Raw genomic sequence first — 19,702 nt, 5'->3', positions numbered from 1 at the left:
TGAGGTTTTAAGACGCTATGTGGAAACTTTACAATGTAATTTATTTTAATCTCTTACATTGGCCAACAAATTATACCATAAGTAAAATATCTATATATATAAAATTCAATCTATGTTTGTTTATTTGTTTGTTTGTATGTTCCGAGTTGGCTCCGAAACGGCTGAACCGATTTACTTGAAACTTCCAGAAATCGTGGGGGCGTTCATGTGGTGAAAAAAGGATACCTAATTTTTTGACACCTGGTCGCGGAGGGGGACCTCCTCTTTGTCGGACTTTTTGAAAATTGGACCAAAGATAACCGATTTTGTTGAAATTTTCATTAAAGGTTGGGTTTGGCATTTAGACAAAGATCCGCTACTTTATATTTCGATATTTGGTGGCGGAGGGGGACCTCCCCTTTGTTAGACTTTTTTTAAAGTACAGTGAAAAAACTAAAATTCTCTAAATTATCTGAGATTTACAGAGACCATACGGTGAGGTTATTGAAATAATATGGGGTACCTGACGATTTCATATGTAGATGGGGAGGGGGACCTCCCCCTTGCCCTACTTTTTGAAACTTGGAACAAAATTATGTGATTTGCTTGAAATTTTCATTGAATGTTGGGGTTGGCATCTAGACAAAAATCCGCTACATTATTTTTCGATATTTGGTCGAGGAGGGGGACCACCCCTTTGCCCGACAAAACTAAACTCCCCTGACTGAAATTTTACGGAAAAAATGGGTGAGGTTATGAAATTTATATCAGGTTCCTGATTTTTTAATAAAAATAAAAGGGCATAGGGAGACATCCGCTTCTCTTAAGTACATACAGAGAAACAATTAAACTTTACCGAGTTACTTGAAATTTACAGAGGACTGGGGAGAGGTTACGATATTAATAGTTGATACCTGATTTTGTGATATTTGGACGGATTTTGTTGGACGCCCCTTTAGGCTTATAATTTGCTTGACATTTTCTGGGACGTTTACAAAGGTAAGCTACATCACTTTTCGATATTTGGTCGGGGAGGAGGTCCTCCTCTAAAACTGAAAAAAAACATTCTTTAGTTTTCTTGAAATTTACAAAGGCAGGTTATGAACGAAGAGGCAACCTTCCTTGCCCCACACGTGAAGGAAAGTTTCAAGAATTTTCAGGGAAGGTTAGGAGTGCTATTCACTACGGCACGCAAAAAAATAATTCTTTCCTCCCAAACGAAATTTTAGACAAACAAAGTTCGTTTCTCATTTGCTTTTCGTTGAAAGGAAGTGTATTTGGAAGAAAAGGTATATACTTTTTGTGCTAAACGTTTATTCTTTTCCAGGATGTAAAAACAATTTCATAAAGACTAAATAAATACAAACAAGTATATACCGCCGTAAGTTCGGCCAGGCCGAAGCTTATGTACCCTCCATCATGGATTGCGTAGAAACTTCTTCTAAACACTGCCATCCAGAATCGAATTACTTAAGTTGTGGTAACGCTTGCCGATGGCAAGGTATCTTAAAACCTCCTAACACCATCTTCTAAATTGTATGTAAGTCCATACGTGGTATATATTAAATCAAAAAAGATCGATTCAATACGTATATAATTCAGTTTGACATAGTAGACATAAAATTTTTACAAAATTTTCTACAGAGATAAAATTTTGAAAAAAAAAATTTCTATAGAAATAAAATTTTCACAAAATTTTCTATAGAAATAAAAATTTTGACAAAATTTTCTATAGAATGAAAATTTTGACAAAAATTTCTACAGAAATAAAATTTTAACAAAATTTTCTATAGAAATAAATTTTGACAAAATTTTTCTATAGAAATAAAATCTTGGTAGATTATTTTTGGCTCGAGTGGCAACCATGATTATGAACCGAATAAAATTTGAACAAAATTTTCTATAGAAATAAAATTTTGGTAGATTATTTTTGGCTCTAATGGCAACCATGATTATGAACCGATATGAACCAATTTTTGTGTGATTGGACCAATTTTGGTATGGTTGTTAGCAACCATATACTAACACCACGTTCCTAATTTGAACCGGATAGGATGAATTTTGCTCCTCCAAGAGGCTCCGGAGGTCAAATCTGGAGAACGTTTTATATGGGGGCTATATATAATTATGGACCGATATGGACCAATTCTGCCACGGTTGTTAAAGATCATATACTAACACCATGTTCCAAATTACAACCGGATTGGATGAAACTTGCTTCTCTTGGAGACTTCGCAAGCCAAATCTGGGGATCGGTTTATATGGGGGCTATATATAATTATGAACCGATGTGGACCAATTTTTGCATGGTTGTTAGATACCATATACCAATATCATGCACCAAATTTCAGGCGGATCGGATGAAATTTGCTTCTCTTTGAAGCTCCGCAACCCAAATCTGGGGATCGGTTTATATGGGCGCTATATATAATTATGGACCGATGTGGACCAATTTTTGCACGGTTGTTAGAGACCATATACCAATACCATGTAACAAATTTCAGCCGGATCGGATGAAATTTGCTTCTCTTTGAGGCTTCGCAAGCCAAATCTGGAGATCGGTTTATATGGGGTCTATATATAATTATGGACCGATGTGAACCAATTTTTGCATGCTTGTTAGAGACCATATACCAACATCATGTACCAAATTTCAGCCGGATCGGATGTAATTTGCTTCTCTTTGAGGCTCCGCAAGCCAAATCTGGGGATCGGTTTATATGGGGGCTATATATAATTATGGACCGATGTGGACCAATTTTTGCATGGTTGTTAGAGACCATATACCAATATCACGTACCAAATTTCAGCCAGATCGGATGAAATTTTCTTCTCTTTGAGGCTCGGCAAGCAAAATCTGGGGATAGGTTTATATGGGGGCTATATATAATTATGGACCGATGTGAACCAATTTTTGGCACGGTTGTTAGAGACCATATACCAACACCATGTACCAAATTTCAGCCGGATCGGATGAAATTTGCTTCTCTTTGAGGCTCCGCAAGCCAAATCTGGGGATCGGTTTATATGGGGGCTATATATAATTATGGACCGATGTGGACCAATTTTTGCACGGTTGTTAGAGACCATATACCAACACCATATACCAAATTTCAGCCGGATCGGATGAAATATGCTTCTGTTAGAGGCTCCACAAGCCAAATCTAAGGGTCCCTTTATATGGGGGCTATACGTAAAAGTGGACCGATATGGCCCATTTTCAATACCATCCGACCTACATCGATAACAACTTCTTGTGCCAAGTTTCAAGTCGATAGCTTGTTTTGTTCGGAAGTTATCGTGATTTCAACAGACGGACGGACGGACGGACATGCTTAGATCGACTCAGAATTTCACCACGACCCAGAATATATATACTTTATGGGGTCTTAGAGCAATATTTCGATGTGTTACAAACGGAATGACAAAGTTAATATACCCCCATCCTATGATGGAGGGTATAAAAATTCTGGCTAATTGCATTTTCCCTCACATCTTTCTCACTTCCACGAAGTTTTTTTAGTTCTTAGCTCCTTTTTCTGTAATACAAACAATGTAGAAGAAATTTTTTTATCTTTCGCCTGGACGGAGAATCGAACCGCGGACCATGCAATTTGTAAGCCAACACACTATCCACTGAGCTATGTAGCCGTTATTGTCATCAATAGACAATTACCCATATAAGTTATATTTATATAGCATAGCGTGCGGCGCCCACGAGCCGATTAAACAAAGTTTATTGCATGCCAAGGGTCGTGTGTTCGATCCCTGCTAAGACCAAAGTTTTTTTAGATATATTCCAGATATGGTCGGAAGATTCCGAAAAAATTTTCAACATTATATTCTACTTTATTAAATTTTTACTTTGAACTGTAAAATGTGTCTTATTAAAGACCTAAAGTCAGAAAAGAACAGTGTTTGATATAAACGAAATGGACTGTGTTGTTGGTTCAAAAATAACTTTTTTTATTGAAAAAATAAAAATTTTGTACCAAGCGAATTTTTTGGTGATAAAAGTGTATACCTTTCGAAGCAACTCAAAAAACTCTAACAAAAGAAAAACGTTTTCGGTACACGTTTTCCAAACTTTTTTTTTCTTTGCGTGGGTGTTTGTCGATATTGTATCGGGGAAAGTGACGTCCTTTAAAATAATAGAGCAAAATTTAAACATCTCCGATCTACTTGAAATTTAAAGGGAACGTGGGAGGAGGTGATTAAATTTATACATGATTTTTAAATTAGTATATGATTTTTCGATATCTGGTTGGGAAAGGGGAAAATTGAAATAAACTTTGTCGATTTACTTCGATAGAATATATAGGGACCATTGAGTAGTTGTGAAATTAATATAGGGTACGTGATATTCCGATATCAGGTCGGAGTGGAGCGAAGGTGGGGAGAGGGTTCCCTTTTGTCCGTTTTTTTTTTTTTTCTTAAATTGAAAGTAGAGGATTGTCCGTAAATGGGAACTCGGTACATAATTTTATGATTTTTTGCACAGGCTTTTGCAAGACTTCTTTTTAGTAAAGAACTTAAATTTATATGAATTTGGCAGCAAAATGATGCACCCCTTTTCCAACATTTTAGCAAATGTTAATGTGGTAAAATGTTTTACTACTTTTGCTTTTTCCGATTTATTGGATGGGAAACAGTAATTCTTTGTATATTATTATAATATAGTGCTTAATTTTCAGATATGTTGAAGAAAAGGATACCTCTCCTTGACAAACCACACTGAAAATTCACAAGAAATATAGAAGATTGTCGCACTACTTGAATACAGAACATTATTTAAAAAATTTGGAGGGTGTACCCTACCTCTCCCCGACATTTTTAAGACGAACCGTTTTATATATGCATATCCGCCGTATTTGTACCTAAAAACGAAATAGCAAGTAGTCCGATTTGTTTGTTTTTCAGCCCGAAGGATATGGTTGACTAAGTTAACGCAAAATGTTCCTACAAGTACGCTTCGGGAGGCGCTGCGAAGCGGGTCGCGTTACGCTAGTATTTGTATATAAGGTAAAAAAAAAAAACATAAAATTCTAAATAATTTCAAAAATTTGTATTTGAATCGATCTGGACCGCACGATCTAATTTATTGTTTGAAGATTTTTATACCCTAAACCACACGCAGAGAAGGAATATGATCACCCCAACCATGTTCCAAGAGCAAAATGTTACTTTTTCACGGAAAACATGGAGCATGTTTGTCGAAACCATTCACTTTTCTCGGAAATTATATATCTGATTTCGGAAAGCATGTTATGCTTGACGAGAAAATAATATTTTTGCGACACGGTCGCTGTGAAAAAGTAACATGGTGCTCTTGAAACATGTTTGAGGTGATCATATTCCTTCTCTGGGTGCACATAGTGGTTAGGGTATAATAACTTTGATCTGGCAAAAAATGTGCCTACCAGAAATATTGATTTTAGACCCCATAAAATATATACCGATCGACTCAGAATCACCTCCTGAGTCGATCTAGCGCTTGGTGTCCGTCCGTCTGTCTGTCCATGTATTTGTTGTTCACAGGAATCCGGTCGCAATTATTATCCGATTTTTATGAAATTTGGTACAGAGAGTTTTTCGGGCACAAGGACGAACGCTATTTGGAATTTGAAAGAAATCGGATCAAATTTAGATATAGCTCCCATATATATGTATTGCCCGATTTCGACAAATGGGGTTAAAAAAATAATCTTTTACATCACCCTTCAAGTCTGCAAAATTTCATCCAAATCGGGTCAGATTTAGATATATATGTATCGCCCGATTTTCCCAAATTTGTCCACAAAACCCTTATTTATTAACCGATCTTACTCAAAGTTGGCTAAATTTAATATTCTATAACACTAACTATATGTGCAAAAAATCATCGCAATCGGTTCAGATTTAGCTATAGCTCCCATATATATGTACTGTCCGATTTTTCCAAATTTGTCCACAAAACTCTTATTTATCAACCGATCTTACTCAAAGTTGGCTAAATTTAATATTCTATAGCACTAACTATATGTGCAAAAAAATCACCCAAATCGGTTCAGATTTAGCTATAGCTCCCATATATATGTACTGCCCGATTTTTCTAAATTTGGCTATAAAACCCTTATTTATCAACCGATAGTAAGCAAATTTGCCCAAATGTAATCTTCTATAGCACTAATTATATGTGCAAAATTTCATCAAAATCGGTTCCGATTGAGATATAGCTTCCATATATATGTATAGCCCGATTTCCCAAATTTGGCCATAGAACCCTTATTTATTAACCGATCTTACTCAAAGTTGGCTAGATCCAGTCCTCTATAGTACTTACTGTATGTGCAAAATTTCATCGAAATCGGTTCAGATGTAGATATAGCTCCCATATATGTATTGCCAGATTTTGAAAAATTTACCCCTAATAACCTTATGTTTGACCATAGAGACCTCATTTCTTAACTGATCTTACTCAAATTTTGCACAAGGTAACCTTTTGTGGTATTAATCAAACCCGCAAAATATTATGCCAATTGGTTCAGATTTCCATATAGCTTCTATAAATATACATCGCTCGATTATCCCAAATTTGGCCATAATACTCCTATTTATTAACCAATGTTACTCAAATGTTGAGGTACTAGCCGATCGTACTTGTATCTCTTATATAAGAATATTGCTCTAATTTTACAAATTTGGATTTACTGCCAACACTAATTGAGCGATTTTCTCTTTTTTTAATAATGGGCTCAATATTAGTGGTATACTAACTATGTAGGTGCAATATCAACTACAGCCAGTGTTGCTAGAAGTAGGGGATATTACCTGTATGTAGAGGTTTTCTAATATTTAGCGTCTTGTAGGGAATTAGAGCCACAATGTAGGGAAATTTTCAATCAACACAATTTGTAATAATTTTAACATTTTGGTGGCTCTAGAGGAGGAAATTAGAAGCCGGCAAGGCTTGATCTTTAACGATGTGTGGTAACAACAGTTACCACTCGTGCCAAAAAAATCTAACAAAATTTAAAGATTACTACAAATTACCATAAATCTACCAAACAAATATTTCTATAGAAATTTTTGTCAAAACTTTATTCCTGTAAAAAATTTTGTCAACATTTTATTTCTATAGAAAATTTTATCAAAATTGTATTTCTATAGAAATTTTTGTCAAAATATTATTTCTATAAAAAATTTTCTCAAAATATATATAATTTATACATAGAATTTATTATCAATATTTTATTTCTATAGAAAAATTTCTCAAAAAAATTTGTTTATAGAAACTTTTTCCAAAATTTTATTTCTATAGAGATTTAAAAAAAATGCTATTTTTGGTAGAATTCTACCATCTGTGGAAACCGTGGTGGTAATACAATTTTTTTCTAGGTTATATACGTTGCATTTTCATGTTTTAAGATAACAAAGTACTTAGAACCACTTTTATTTTGTAATTTTAAATTCAATGAAAAATATTGTAGGGAAAATTGTTTGGGAATGTATGTATACTTTTTATATCCTTGTAGGGTAAACCGAAAATTTTCCCTGACATGACTGACTATGAGCTATATTTAGATTGAGACAAAGCACCCATAAACATATACCTCTTAATTTTCTTAAATATGCAACTGCGGTTTATCTCCCAGACCTATATCAATGTTACCCCACAAATGCTAATGATTACTAATTCAGTAAGGGTGGTTTAGGGTATGATATAGTCGCCCCGCCCGACTTTCTACTTTACTTACTTGTTTTTCATACACAGAAAAAAATATCACCAAAATATTTCCAATTAAAAAGTTAATTGAATTTGAAATTTTTTCAATTAATAAATTAATTGGTACAATTAACTTTTTAATCAAGATAGAAACAGTAAGTTAATTAAGTCAATGATTGAAAATTTTAAAATTTTTAATTAAAAAGTTAATTGATACAATTAAATTTTAATCAAATTCGGAAGACTAAGTCAGTTTATGATGATGAACATTTTTTTAAATTTTTAATTAATTTTTTTTTCAAACAATCAATTGTTAATCCAAATAAAAATTCTAAGCCAATTCAGAATTTAATTGAAAATAGTTACCTTTTTATACCCACCACCATAGAATGGTGACGGGGGTATAATAAGTTTGTCATTCCGTTTGTAACGCATCGAAATATCGATTTCCGACTATATAAAGTATATATGTTCTTGATCAGGGAGAAATTCTAAGACGATATAACGATGTCCGTCTGTCCGTCTGTCTGTCTGTCTGTCTGTCTGTCTGTCTGTTGTAATCACGCTACAGACTTCAATAATGAAGCAATCGTGCTGAAATTTTGCACAAGCTCGTCTTTTGTCTGCAGGCAGGTCAAGTTCGAAGATGGGCTATATCGGTCCAGGTTTTGATATAGTCCCCATATAAACCGACCTCCCGATTTGGGGTCTTGGGCTTATAGAAATCGTAGTTTTTATCCAATTTGCCTGAAATTTGAAATCTGGAGGTATTTTATGACCATAAAGAGATGTGCCAAAAATGGTGAGTATCGGTCCACGTTTTGGTGTAGCCCCCATATAGACCGATCTCCCGATTTTACTTCTTGGGCTTATATAAACCGCAGTTTTTATTCAATTTACCTGAAATTTGAAATCTAGAGGTATTGTAGGACTACAAATACGTGTGCCAAAAATTGTGAGTATCGGTCCATATTTTGGTATAGCCCCCATATAGACCGATCTCCCGATTTTACTTCTTGGGCTTATAGAAAACGCAGTTTTTATTCAATTTACCTGAAATTGGAAATCTAGAGGTATTGCAGGACCACAAATACGTGTGCCAAAAATTGTGAGTATCGGTCCATATTTTGGTATAGCCCCCATATAGACCGATCTCCCGATTTTACTTCTTGGGCTTATAGAAACCGCAGTTTTTATTCAATTTATCTGAAATTGGAAATCTAGAAGTATTGTAGGACCACAAATATGTGTGCCAAAAATTGTGAGTATCGGTCCATATTTTGGTATAGCCTCCATATAGACCGATCTCCCGATTTTACTTCTTGGGCTTATAGAAACCGCAGTTTTTATTCAATTTACCTGAAATTGGAAATCTAGAGGTATTGTAGGACCACAAATACGTGTAGGACCAAAAATTGTGAGTATCGGTCCATATTATGGTATAGCCCCCATATAGACCGATTCACCAATTTTACTTCTTGGGCTTCTAGAATCCGAAGTTTTTATCCTATTTGCCTGAAATTGGAAATCTAGAGGTATTTTCGGGTCACAAAGAGGTGTGCCGAAAATGGTGAGTATCGGTCCATATTTTAGTATAGCCCCCATAAGAACGATCTCCCGATTTAACTCCTTGGGTTTCTAGAAACCGTAGTTTTTATCTGATATGCCTGAAATTGTAAATATTCTGGTATTTTAGGCTCACAAAAACGTGTATCGGATTAAGTTTTTATCGGTCCATTTGGTAATGCCTCCATATAGACCGACTTCACTTCTTGAGGGTGTAGAAGGCGCACAGATCATGAAAATTGCTTGAAACTCAATGTAAAATTTCCAGATTTTACTTCTACAGATTTAAGATTTCAAATCAAGACGTTATTTTATAATTTTCTTGCACACTTACAAGAGATGTTAATGATTCCTCTAAACCTCAAACAAAAATGGTTCTTATAAATCCAGAATCTGATATAGTCCTCATAGGTGAAATCTTTAAATTTATCTTCGGGTTGTGTCCTCAAGTCCTCAAGCCCTCCTGAAATTTCAAAGGAAACCCTAATATTTGGTTCATGGTGGTGGGTATTTAAGATTCAGATTGTTTTAATTAATAAATTAATTGAGTTTTGCAATCAACATCAATTAAAAAATAACAACACAAACTGGTAATACGGGTCAATTTTTATGCCTTTTAATATTTAAAAAGTCACTGTCAATTGAAGGTCATAATGGGGTCTGTATTAATTTTTAAGTTTCAACCGCTAAAACAATTTAAGGACATTAATTTGTTATCATACGTTGGATTTAGCTATACATCATTAATACAAATATTTAAATGTATTTAAACCAAATATAACAAGTAAGGAAATTCTAAAGTCGGGCGGGGCCAACTGTATTATTCCCTGCACCACTTTGTAGATGTAAATTTTCGATATCATATCACATCAGTCAAATGTGTTGGGGGCTATAAATAAAGTTTTGTCCCAAATACATACATTTAAATATCACTCGATCTGAACAGAATTTGATAGACTTCCACTAAATCTATAGACTTAAAATTTAAGTCGGCTAATGCACTTGGGTGGAACACGATGTTAGTAAAAAACAAGCTAGGAAAGTCTAAAGTCGGGCGGGGCCGATTATATTATACCCTGCACCATTTTGTAGATCTAAATTTTCGAAACCATATCACATCCGTCAAATGTGTTGAGGGCTATATATAACGGTTTGTCCCAAATACATACATTTAAATATCACTCGATGTGGACAGAATTTGATAGACTTCTACAAAATCTATAGACTTAAAATTTAAGTCGGCTAATGCACTAGGGTGGAACACAATGTTAGTAAAAATATATGGTAAACATTTAAATCTGAAGCAATTTTAAGGAAACTTCGCAAAAGTTTATTTATGATTTATCGCTCGATATATATGTATTAGAAGTTTAGGAGAATTAGAGTCATTTTTACAACTTTTCGAATCGAAATCGTCACTGCTTTTACAAGGAAAATGTTGGCATTTTAACCATTTTTGTCGAAATCGGAAAAACATATATATGGGAGCTATATCTAAATCGGAACCGATTTCAACCAAATTTGGCACGCATAGCAACAATGCTAATTCTACTCCCTGTGCAAAATTTCAACTAAATCGGAGTAAAAAATTGGCCTCTGTGGTCATATGAGTGTAAATCGGGCGAAAGCTATATATGGAAAATATATCAAAATCTGAACCGATTTCAACCAAATTTGACACGCATAGCTACAATGCTAATTCTACTCCCTGTGCAAAATTTCAACTAAATCGGAGCACAAAATTGGCCTCTGTGGTCATATATGTGTAAATCGGCCGAAAGCTATATATGGGAGCTATATCGAAATCTAAACCGATTTCAACCAAATCTGACACGCATAGCTACAATGCTAATTCTACTCCCTGTGCAAAATTTCAATTAAATCGGAGTAAAATATTGGCCACTGTGGTCATATGAGTGTAAGTCGGGCGAACGATATATATATATATGGGAGCTATATCTAAATCTGAACTGATTTCAATAAAATTTGACACACTTGACTCTTAACCAATTAGACGGATATCAGCTTTTTACCGCAAACTCCTCTTCAGTGCATTTTTTGTTAAATTTTTCAATTTTGGCGATACCTGAACTCATTGGTTTACGTGATTAAACCAGCAACGATTGATGCTTTGAAAACCAATATTCAACGTGTCGTTGCTGATATACGCTCTCAAATGCTTGAAAAGGTGGTCGAAAATTGCACCTCCGGAATGGCCTTTGTGCAAAATAGTCGTGGTGGTCATATGCAGAAAATTTTATTTAAATGTTAAATGACAAGAAATTATCTACCAAATGAAAATGTTGTTGGTCATTTCTAAAATTCTAAGCATGTCTGGCAAAACAGATTAATGTTTTGTCAAGGTTTTGATATAGCGCCCACACTCAAAAAAAAAAATTACTTGGATCCAAAGATTTTGACTTTCCCTTAAGGATTTTGGTATTGATTACGAGTCAAAGATTCGGCTTCTTTAAAATAAAGACATTTTTTCGCCATCTATATGGCTTTAAATCTAGGACCAATAAAATTAAAATTAGGATACAGATCTCATTCATCAAATTTTCATTCTCTTTTCGCGGTTTCATTAATAAAGGTAAACACATACATACAAATGCCAGTTTAAAAATACAAATTTTAACGGATACTTCAAAGTAAAAAATGTTTTTTTTAATTCCAAGAAAACTTTAAAGCTAAGACGCTAAATCCTCAAAATAAGTCATAGCCTATATTTGAAGTGTTTTATCTAAAGTTTCAATATTTCAGTTAATTTAAGGACAATTTCTTTAATTCAAAAATGTGTTTCTTTACTTTAAGGAAAATTAAAATCAGTTCAGTTACAAAATTTTTGTCCTAAATTTAATGAAAAAAGTTTTTGAAGCAAACATTATAAACTATATTTTAATTAAAATTTCATTATTTAAAAAAAAAATGCCCTTAATATTTTGTAATTTTCTAAAATTTACACCCATAGAAAAAATCATGAACGGCGTGGTCATTTTGAAACGATCCGTTCATGAAAGTGAATCAACACACATGTGTTGTCAAACTGAGAACAGATGGGGACAATCTGACAACATAACAAGTATATACAGCACTAAGTTCGGCCGGGCCGAATCTTAAATACCCACCACCATGAACCAAATATTAGGGTTTCCTTTGAAATGTCAGGAGGGCTTGAGGACTTGAGGACACTTCCCGAAGATAAATTTAAGGATTTCACCTATGAGGACTATATCAGATTCTGGATTTATAAGAACCATTTTTGTTCGAGTTTTAGAGGAATCGTTAACATCTCTTGTAAGTGTGCAAGAAAATTATAAAATAACGTCTTGATTTGAAATCTTAAATCTGTAGAAGTAAAATCTGGAAATTTTACATTGAGTTTCAAGCAATTTTCATGACCTTCTACACCCTCAAGAAGTGAAGTCGGTCTATATGGAGGCATTACCAAATGGACCGATAAAAACTTAATCCGATACACGTTTTTGTGAGCCTAAAATACCAGAATATTTACAATTTCAGGCAAATCAGATAAAAACTACGGTTTCTAGAAACCCAAGGAGTTAAATCGGGAGATTGTTCTTATGGGGGCTATACTAAAATATGGACCGATACTCACCGTTTTCGGCACACCTCTTTATGACCCGAAAATACCTTTAGATTTCCAATTTCAGGCAAATAGGATAAAAACTTCGGATTCTAGAAGCTCAAGAAATAAAATCGGGAAATCGGTCTATATGGGGGCTATACCAAAATATGGACCGATACTCACCATTTGCGGCACACCTCTTTATGGTCCTAAAATACCTCTAGATTTCCAATTTCAGACAATTTGGATAAAAGCTACGGTTTCTATAAGCTCAAGACCCCAAATCGCGACGTCTTTTTATATGGGGACCATACCAAAACATGGACCGATACTAACAATTTTTGGCACACATATTTGTGGTCCTACAATACCTCTAGATTTCCAATTTCAGGTAAATTGAATAAAAACTGCGGTTTCTATATGCCCAAGAAGTAAAATCGGGAGATGGGTCTATATGGGGGCTATACCAAAATATGGACCGATACTCACAATTTTTGGCACACGTATTTGTGGTCCTACAATACCTCTAGATTTCCAATTTCAGTTAAATTGAATAAAAACTGCGGTTTCTATAAGCCCAAGAAATAAAATCGGGAGATCGGTCTATATGGGGGCTATACCAAAACATGTACCGATACTCACCATTTTTGGCACACCTCTTTATGGTCATGAAATACCTCTGGATTTCAAATTTCAGGCAAATTGGATAAAAACTACGATTTCTATAAGCCCAAGACCCCAAATCGGGAGGTCGGTTTATATGGGGACTATATCAAAACCTGGACCGATATAGCCCATCTTCGAACTTGACCTGCCTGCAGACAAAAGACGAGTTAGTGCAAAATTTCAGCACGATTGCTTCATTATTGAAGACTGTAGCGTGATTACAACAGACAGACAGACGGACATCGTTATATCGTCTTAGAATTTCTCCCTGATCAAGAATATATATACTTTATATAGTCGGAAATCTATATTTCGATGTGTTACAAACGGAATGACAAACTTATTATACCCCCGTCACCATTCTATGGTGGTGGGTATAAAAATGACACCATAAGTTTTCAAAACAACAACCAGCGTTCATGATCTGAAAACGTAATGGTTACGAATTTATAAACAAAATTAAAAAAAAGATTTCCCCTACCGTGACTCGAACCTGTGTTGCCTGCACGATACACGTTAACAGTCGCCTTAGCACATTGCACCAACGGCGGAGTTGACATAACAACGTCTAACGATTATTTTAAGACATTTCATGACCAAAGAAAAACGAATGCCGTTCATGAAATCGTGAACGCACGTGGACGAAATCGTGAACATTCCGTTTTGATTTTTTGTGAACGTTTCCGTTTCATTTTGACAACGTCCGTTCACGATTGTGAAACGCAATTTTTTCTATTAGTGTAGGTTGCGTAATCTTTAATATCACGTCAATATTTTTTTTTCAGTGCATATAAACGAATCTACTTATTAATTTATTTCTTGGGCTTCTAAAAGCTGCAATTTTTATTCGATTTGTTTGTAATTGGAAATCTAGAGATATTTTGGGTCCACCAATAACTATATGGTACAGTTATTGGTGGTGTGTATTGGTCCAAAGCCCCCATATAGATCGATTTTCGGATTTAACTTCTTGAGCTTCTATATAACGCAATTTTAATCCGATTTGCCTGAAATTGAACCTAAGGTAACATATGAATAGGTCGATATTTTGATTAGAAAACGCCTGATTTTCTAAATTTGCCGAAACTAGAAGTAAAATTTGTCATATTTCAATTTTAATGTTTTTATACCCTGACTTCTATTTGTTAAAAATTGAAATTAGCAAACGTGTCTCTTGAACTCGGGGGTTTTTCAAATTTTTTATCCAATTAACTTTGAAACATTCGTAAACAGAGTAGAATTAAATAGTGGCTATTCCTTAGGCTTCAAAATCAAATGCACATAAATATATATTAATTTTGTTTTTATTTTTATTAAATTATTATTTAAAGTTAATAAGAATACTTTATAAATAAATGTTATACTGAAATAATTACAAGGCGATTGCACTGTCGATCTTCGCAAAAGGAATTATCTTCAATTCCACACTTGACAAGTCTCAATGGGTAACATACGACTTTGGCGCGAACATCGAAAAGCCCGAGAAAATTCTCTAAAATGCTGGAGAGCATCATTAATACGATCACTAACTTCACCATGTTCCAAATCCGAAATATTAGGATCACAAAATAGTTGGGCAAAATTTAAAAAGAAAATCTGTTTGGCTGTCATCGCTTGACCTCGAACATGCCAAGTTTGCATTAATTCATTGGGGAATTGATTGAAGAATGTCCCATAGGCATAATGTAAACCGCTAACATCGGCAATTTTCTCATTTACCACATCGGGATAGAGATCTTGAAGGCAATTAAAATTACGATCAAATTCCGAATTCGAGAAGATGGTATTGTATTGCCAGGAATTCATTCTACCACGATAGTCAACCTGTAAGCCTAGACGATCGAAACCATGAAACATTTCATGGGCCAACGTGGTGCCAAATGAACTATATTTGTAGATTTGCTCATAATCCGGATGGAATAGGGGAGGCCGTAACGAGGTAAAAGGGACCATGACTATATTGGGCCGTGTTAGGAAATAATTAGAGGAACTACTACCCTCACCATAGATTTCCAAATTGAAGAATTGTGAAACATTTCGCGTTAATGTATTGGGATGACCAGCATGGGCAGATTTGAAATTGAATTCCAAAATTTTCAAATGATTACCATAGAAATCGGTCTCACTTAATTCTAGCTTCTCATAGAAATCCTCTAGAATTTCTTCAGCATTATAGGTGGGTAAGTTGCCAACTTTCAATTGAAGATTCGAAAGTTTTTCACATAGATGTTCCAGTAGAGTTTCATTAAACTGCATATTATTGGCTCTTAGGGTTCGATTGAAATGTTCCACAATATTATCAAACATTTGTTGAATATGAGAGCTATACTCTACGATTTCAGGATGCTGTTCCTTATAGATCCAATGCATGGCCAAAGGTAATAGAGTACGAGTGGTATCGACACAATCAATATCCGAGAATTTTCTGGGGCCATGTTGCTGTAAATGCCACAGAAAACGAACTTCCAAATATCGGCTAATGAAATGATTATCGTATTTCTTTAGCAATTCATACAATGCTTGCATATAATCCAAATTTTGTATATACAATTCCATATCGGGGTCTGGGGCAGTGTGATCCAAAGCTATGGCCAAATATCTGCTTAACCATGGCAAAGGTAAATCTTTAATGGTTATCAGGCGGGTACCATCATCTTCGATTTCATCCAATTCCCTTAAACGCCCCTCAAATTCGCTAATCGATTGCCATAGTTTTTCAAAGGTTTTCGTATTTCCCGGCAAGTGTAAATAGCGTATTAGATCTTCCAAATTTTCATAGGTTATTTCTTGGAAACCTCCTCCCTCGACTGGTTTATCTAAATCCATTATGGTCTTGGAACTATCATCTCTCCTATGGATCATCATCTCCTCTATGAAAATTCCATTCAAGCCATAGCGTCGCATTACCCCTAAGGTGTGGACCCAATCGAAATGGGAACGGCTACTGTGACCCGTCCACAATTTTGGCAATTTAAGTTTTTCATGTTCTCTCAACCAATCCAAATAGGCAAAATGATCCAATTCTTGAACTGCAATACAGGATTTATAAAATGTATGGGCCATTTTAACAAATTTCGGTTTACGCCACAACCTCATCGCATTCAGATGCTTCGCCATTTCCCGATTCACTTCATAATCTGTCATTGAGAGCATATCGTTGCGACCATAACGTACCGCTTTATGGTAATCTTCCCAATTGCCACAGGCATATTGGTAGAAATCTTCACATGGATCTGCCTCAACATCCATTGAACCTTCAATCATATCCAAGTATCTGCGATTTATGGTAAATCTGTGATTATGCATGGGGGCTGCATCGATGACCTCTACGGCGATAACCATCAACCATGTTATTGCCGCCACATACCACCGGAATTGATTTGTTTTGGTTTTCCCATTTCTCTGGGATAGGGGTTTTGTGAAAATGGTGTTCATTATTCCAATGTTAAATAAAAACTGTTTTGTTATTATTCTCATGGAGACTTCGTCATTAAATTGATACGAATGTCTTGCTTGGGGCCTTATCGCTATCTCTTGCTATTCAAGTCACACCCTACAATGGGCAATGAATATCCAATACAGTAACCAGAGGCATAAGTACATATATAAATCATTAATTTCAAATGGTTTTGAGTACTAAACAAAAGACATGCGGCTATGTGTGAACTAAGAGTTTTTGTTGAGGCCATCCAGTTTAATCCGATTTGTGTTTTTTGGAATAAAACAAATATTCCTGGAATTTTTGTTTGAAGACATAGAAAAAAGCAAATATATATGTCCGAAGGTTCGGTTATGCCGAAATTTACATACCCTTCACCATAGATTGAGTACAAATCTCTACTTGATAATTTCATCCATAATCTTGGGTTGTGGTAAACATAGCATCTTTTAACATTATCTTCTCGATTTTAAGTTAAAAAACAGATTAAATAGATATTTGTCAAAATTTCATTTCTATAGAAAATTTTGTCAAAATTTTATTTCTATAGAAAATTTTGTCAATATTTTATTTCTGTAGAAATTTTTAACAAAATTTTATTTCTAAAGAAAATTTTGTCAAAATTTTATTTCTATAGAAAATTTTGTCAAAATTTTGATTCTATAGAAAATTTTTTCAAAACTTTAGAAAATTTTGCTAAATTTAATTTCTATAGAAAATTTTGTCAAAATTCTATTTCTATAGAAAATGTTGTCAAAACTTTATTTCTATAGAAAATGTTGTCAAAACTTTATTTCTATACAAAATTTTGTCAACATTTTATTTCTATAGAAAATTTTGTCAACATTTTATTTCTATAGAAAATTTAGCAAAATTTTATTTCTGACGAAAATTTTGTGAAAATTTTATTTCTATAGAAAATTTTGTTATTTCTATAGCAAATTTTGTCAAAATTTTATTTCTTTAGAAAATGTTGTCAAAATTTTATTTCTATAGAAAATTTGGCAAATTTTTATTTCTATAGAAAGTTTTGTCAAAATTTTATTTCTATAGAAAATTTTGTCAACATTTTATTTCTATAGAAAATTTTGTCAAAATTTTATTTCTATAGAAAATTTTGTCAAAATTTTATTTCTATAGAAAATTTTGTAAAAATTTTATTTCTAAAGAAAATTTTTTAAAAATTTTATTTGTATAGAAAATTTTGTCAAAATTCTATTTCTATAGAAAATTTTATTTCTAGAGGAAACTTTGTTCAAATTTTGTTTCCATAGAAAATTTTTTCAAAATTTTATTTCTATAGAAAATTTTGTCAAAATTTCATTTCTATAGAAAATGTTGTCAAAACTTTATTTCTATACAAAATTTTGTCAACATTTTATTTCTATAGAAAATTTTGTTGAAATTTTATTTGTATAGAAAATTTTGCAAAATTTTATTTCTGAATTTTGTCAAAATTTTATTTCTATAGAAAACTTTATCAAAATTTTATTTCTTTAGAAAATTTTATCAAATTTTTATTACTATAGAAAATTTTGTCAAAATTCTATTTCTATAGAAAATTTTATCAAAATTTTGTATCTAAAGGAAACTTTGTCAAAATTTTGTTTCCATAGAAAATTTTGTCTAAATTTTATTTCTGTAAAAAATTTTGTCAAATTTTATTTCTATAGAAAATTTTGTCAAAATTTTATTTCTATAGAAAATTTTGTCAATTTTTTTTCTATACAAAATTTTGTCAACATTTTATATCTACAGAAAGTTTTGTTTTATTTCTATAGAAAATTTTGTCAAAATTTAATCTCTATAGAAAATTTTGTCAAAATTTTATTTCTATAGAAAATTTTTTCAAAATTTTATTTCTATAGAAAATTTTGTCAAAATTTTATTTCTATAGAAAATGTTGTCAACATTTTATTTCTATAGAAAATTTGGCAAAATTTTATTTCTGAAGAAAATTTTGTGAAAATTTTATTTCTATAGAAAAATTTGTAAAAATATTATTTCTATAGAAAATTTTGTCAATTTTCTATAGAAATAATATTTGTATAGAAAATTTTTTATTTCCATAGAAAATTTGGCAAAATTTTATTTCTGAAGAAAATTTTGTCAAAATTTTATTTCTACATAAAATTTGTCAAAATGCTATTTCTATAGAAAATGTGAAAATTTTATTTCTATAGAAATTTTTTTCAAAATGTTGTTTCTATAGAAAATTTTGTCAAAATTTTATTTCTTTAGAAAATTTTGTCAAAATTTTAGTTCTATAGAAAATTTTATCAAAATTTTATTTCTAAAGGAAACTTTGTCAAAATTTGGTTTCTATAGAAAATTTTGTCAAAATTTTATTTCTACAGAAAATTTGTCAAAATGTCATTTCTATAGAAAATGTGAAAATTTAATTTCTATAGAAAATTTTGTCAAAATTTTATTTCTATAGAAAATTTTGTCAAATCTTTATTTTTTGTACAAAATTTTGTCAAAATTTTATTTCTATAGAATATGTTGTCAACATTTTATTTCTACAGAATATTTTGTCAACATTTTATTTCTATAGAATATTTGGCAAAATTTTATTTCTATAGAAAATACTTTCAAAATGTTATTTCTAAAAAAAATTTTGTGAAAATTTTATTTCTATAGAAAATTTTGTCAAAATTTTATTTCTATAGAAAATTTTGTAAAAATTTTATTTCTAAAGAAAATTTTTTCAAAATTTTATTTCTTTAGAAAATTTTGTCAAAATTCTATTTCTATA

At 32.7% G+C, this 19,702-nt stretch overlaps 1 protein-coding gene across 1 annotated transcript; it reads right to left on the bottom strand.

The window, feature by feature from the left end:
- Nucleotides 1-14,791: 14,791 nt before the first annotated feature.
- LOC142230019 (neprilysin-1-like) lies at nt 14,792-16,963 on the bottom strand. The gene has a single exon (XM_075300630.1). It carries the CDS (start codon nt 16,938-16,940, stop codon nt 14,922-14,924), a length of 2,019 nt encoding a protein of 672 aa, XP_075156745.1. The 5' UTR covers nt 16,941-16,963; the 3' UTR covers nt 14,792-14,921.
- Between the last annotated feature and the right edge of the window lie 2,739 nt (nt 16,964-19,702).

The sequence above is a fragment of the Haematobia irritans genome, chromosome 3, assembly GCF_050003625.1.
Source record: "Haematobia irritans isolate KBUSLIRL chromosome 3, ASM5000362v1, whole genome shotgun sequence".
NCBI lineage: Eukaryota > Metazoa > Arthropoda > Insecta > Diptera > Muscidae > Haematobia > Haematobia irritans.
Note: the sequence above shows the minus strand (reverse complement) of the source record. Positions and strands in the feature narration are given on the sequence as shown.

What these genes read in the sequence shown, in the direction of transcription:
- LOC142230019 (XM_075300630.1), bottom strand. Translation starts at nt 16,940, where the DNA reads ATGAACACCATTTTCACAAAACCCCTATCCCAGAGAAATGGGAAAACC.